The sequence below is a fragment of the Hippopotamus amphibius genome, chromosome 8 (assembly GCF_030028045.1).
Source record: "Hippopotamus amphibius kiboko isolate mHipAmp2 chromosome 8, mHipAmp2.hap2, whole genome shotgun sequence".
Taxonomy (NCBI): domain Eukaryota; kingdom Metazoa; phylum Chordata; class Mammalia; order Artiodactyla; family Hippopotamidae; genus Hippopotamus; species Hippopotamus amphibius.
In genome coordinates this window covers 116,478,399-116,480,569 of record NC_080193.1, presented here as the reverse complement: position 1 = coordinate 116,480,569, position 2,171 = coordinate 116,478,399, and the positions used below count along the sequence as shown (strand labels likewise).

Genomic DNA, 2,171 nt, shown 5'->3' with positions numbered 1-2,171 from the left:
ATGTAGTACGTTCATTTTCATTCAGTTATAAATATTTTGTTTCCCTTACGTTGATGATATTCTGAGAATATTACCTTGACAACATTTAGCTATGTCTACATAGACTAGGGGGAAATCTACCCTGGAAACTGAGATTCTCAATCTCATTAAGTGTGAGCTGCCACAGCTCATATGGAGACAACCTTTGTGATTCTGAAGGAATAAAATGAATTGTCAGTGCTAAAGTGGGCACCTCAGGCCAAGACAGCTGAAGCTCTGTAGTGAATTTGGAAGCTTGCATTTTATTTTATTTTATTTTTTTCTGAAAACAAGTTTTATTTAAATAAGGGTTTAAATACATTACATAACATTAAAACTGAAGGGGAAAAAAAAAAAACCAAAAACCAGTTTGTTACTTCACATGGCATTGGGCAGCTGTTGCTAGTAAGTTGCAAGCTCTACAGCTACATGATGGATACATTGGTTTGAAATTTGTTCCCTTGTCAAAAGTTTACCTGATGGAAGGTTGGCCTCACATTCTAGTTTGGACATCAATCAGCTAGGATATGTCTGGTCAAAAAGACCTTGGTGGCAAGCCAGATGTCCCATCACCTCACTAGAGGGAAGGTGAGGCTCTAAGCTCTGCCCACCTGGTCACATTGGAGACATCAGGGGATCTTTCCCTGATGATCAGACTCCCTGTAGCAGTACAGCTGCCGTTGCTGCCTTACCCCATCCTCCACTCTCAGCTTCACCGAGGGCTGTTCAGGTGGTGACATTCTCTTAGAGCAGGGAACACTGTAGAGGGATTGCTGAGGAGCTTCTGGCCAGACATAGCCTGTCTGTGATCTTGGGGCTCTGGACTTGGCTGACACATCACTGTTACTGCTTTGTTTCAGGCTGGACACTGCCAGGTGCCTACTGCTTGACCTCTGTTTAAATGAGGGACTTCAAGACTAGACAGCATGGCTCTTTTCAGTTTATTGCATGAAGGAGTTACACTAGTCCAAGTTAAAAGCAGACCCCAAATGGTTACATGATACAAGCTGTGAGGTTTTTAAACTTGTGACAAGGGACAGAAGGGAAATTCTACTCATTGCAAGGAAATCCTCACTTAAGCTTCAGTGAGCCAAAAGCACTTAAAACCCATGAACCTTCAGCTGGTCGTCCTTAGCCAGTCCAATCTCCACGAGGAACTGGCATATGTTCTTGCGCTGGTCACCCTGTAGCTGAATTACTTCTCCATATTCTGGATGCTCAATTACAGTACCATTGCAGGCAAATTTCTTCTTAAACGCCTTCACTAGTTTCTTTTTATCGTAATCATCAGCGATCCCTTGGACAGTAGTAAGGGTCTTCCTACCGTTTCTCTGTTGAATTCTTATATGGATATAATCCTCAGTGCCAGCAGGAAGCAGATCATCACCCTTACTTGCATCAGCAAAGGGGTCGAAAGAGTGGAGGTTCTGGATAGCGGACATACGATACGATTCCTTTTCCTTGGTGGAAACGGCCTGCGGAAGGCGGCGGCTGGAGAAGGCGGGCGGGGGGGACGGAGCGTCGGGAAGCGAGGGGGCTCGAGGGGGAGGCTGCTGAGTCCTCGACGGCGGCTCAGTGACTGGGGCCTGGAAGCTTGCATTTTAAAAAGCCATTTTTCCTTTCACTGTCTCCAGAAGACTGTGGTGCTAAGAACCATGTAGTTTCTGGCTAAGAGATAAGCCTCAGCAGCATTCTTTAATGACTGTGACAGTAACGTGAGTCCCACGGTCACTAGAGAGGTAGGTAGGCATTCTTCCTATGGGAAACAGAAGGCCAAGCAACACTTTTTTTTAACTGTTTAAGATGTGGCTTTCAAACAAGGGGAATCTTTGCCCTATCCTAACAATAAACATACCGTAACCAAACATTATTATATCTCACTGCTGAAGGCAGCAGCATAAAATGCGTTTGGAGGTGCTCAAAAGGGCCTCCCTGAGGTTCTGGCTTCAGTCCTACCTCAGCTTTATCGTTCTGCCAGGATTATGTTGTAGGCAGGTAAGACATGCACTAGAAACATCCTTTAAAGTTTTCTCATCAATGCTGGTTTTTAAATGTCATCAATTTATCCCTGCCATGGTTTTAACACTAACAGCTCTGGCTAATGCACTGTGTTCATCAGCACTGGCAGAATGGACGAGTAGGATCCTCTCTCA

At 44.7% G+C, this 2,171-nt stretch overlaps 1 protein-coding gene across 1 annotated transcript; it reads right to left on the bottom strand.

Moving 5' to 3' along the window:
* Window positions 1-300: 300 nt before the first annotated feature.
* LOC130859595 (eukaryotic translation initiation factor 1) lies at window positions 301-1,594 on the bottom strand. Its single transcript, XM_057747169.1, has one exon. The coding sequence runs from the start codon at window positions 1,458-1,460 to the stop codon at window positions 1,119-1,121; it is 342 nt and encodes a 113-aa protein (XP_057603152.1). The 5' UTR covers window positions 1,461-1,594; the 3' UTR covers window positions 301-1,118.
* Window positions 1,595-2,171: the final 577 nt, after the last annotated feature.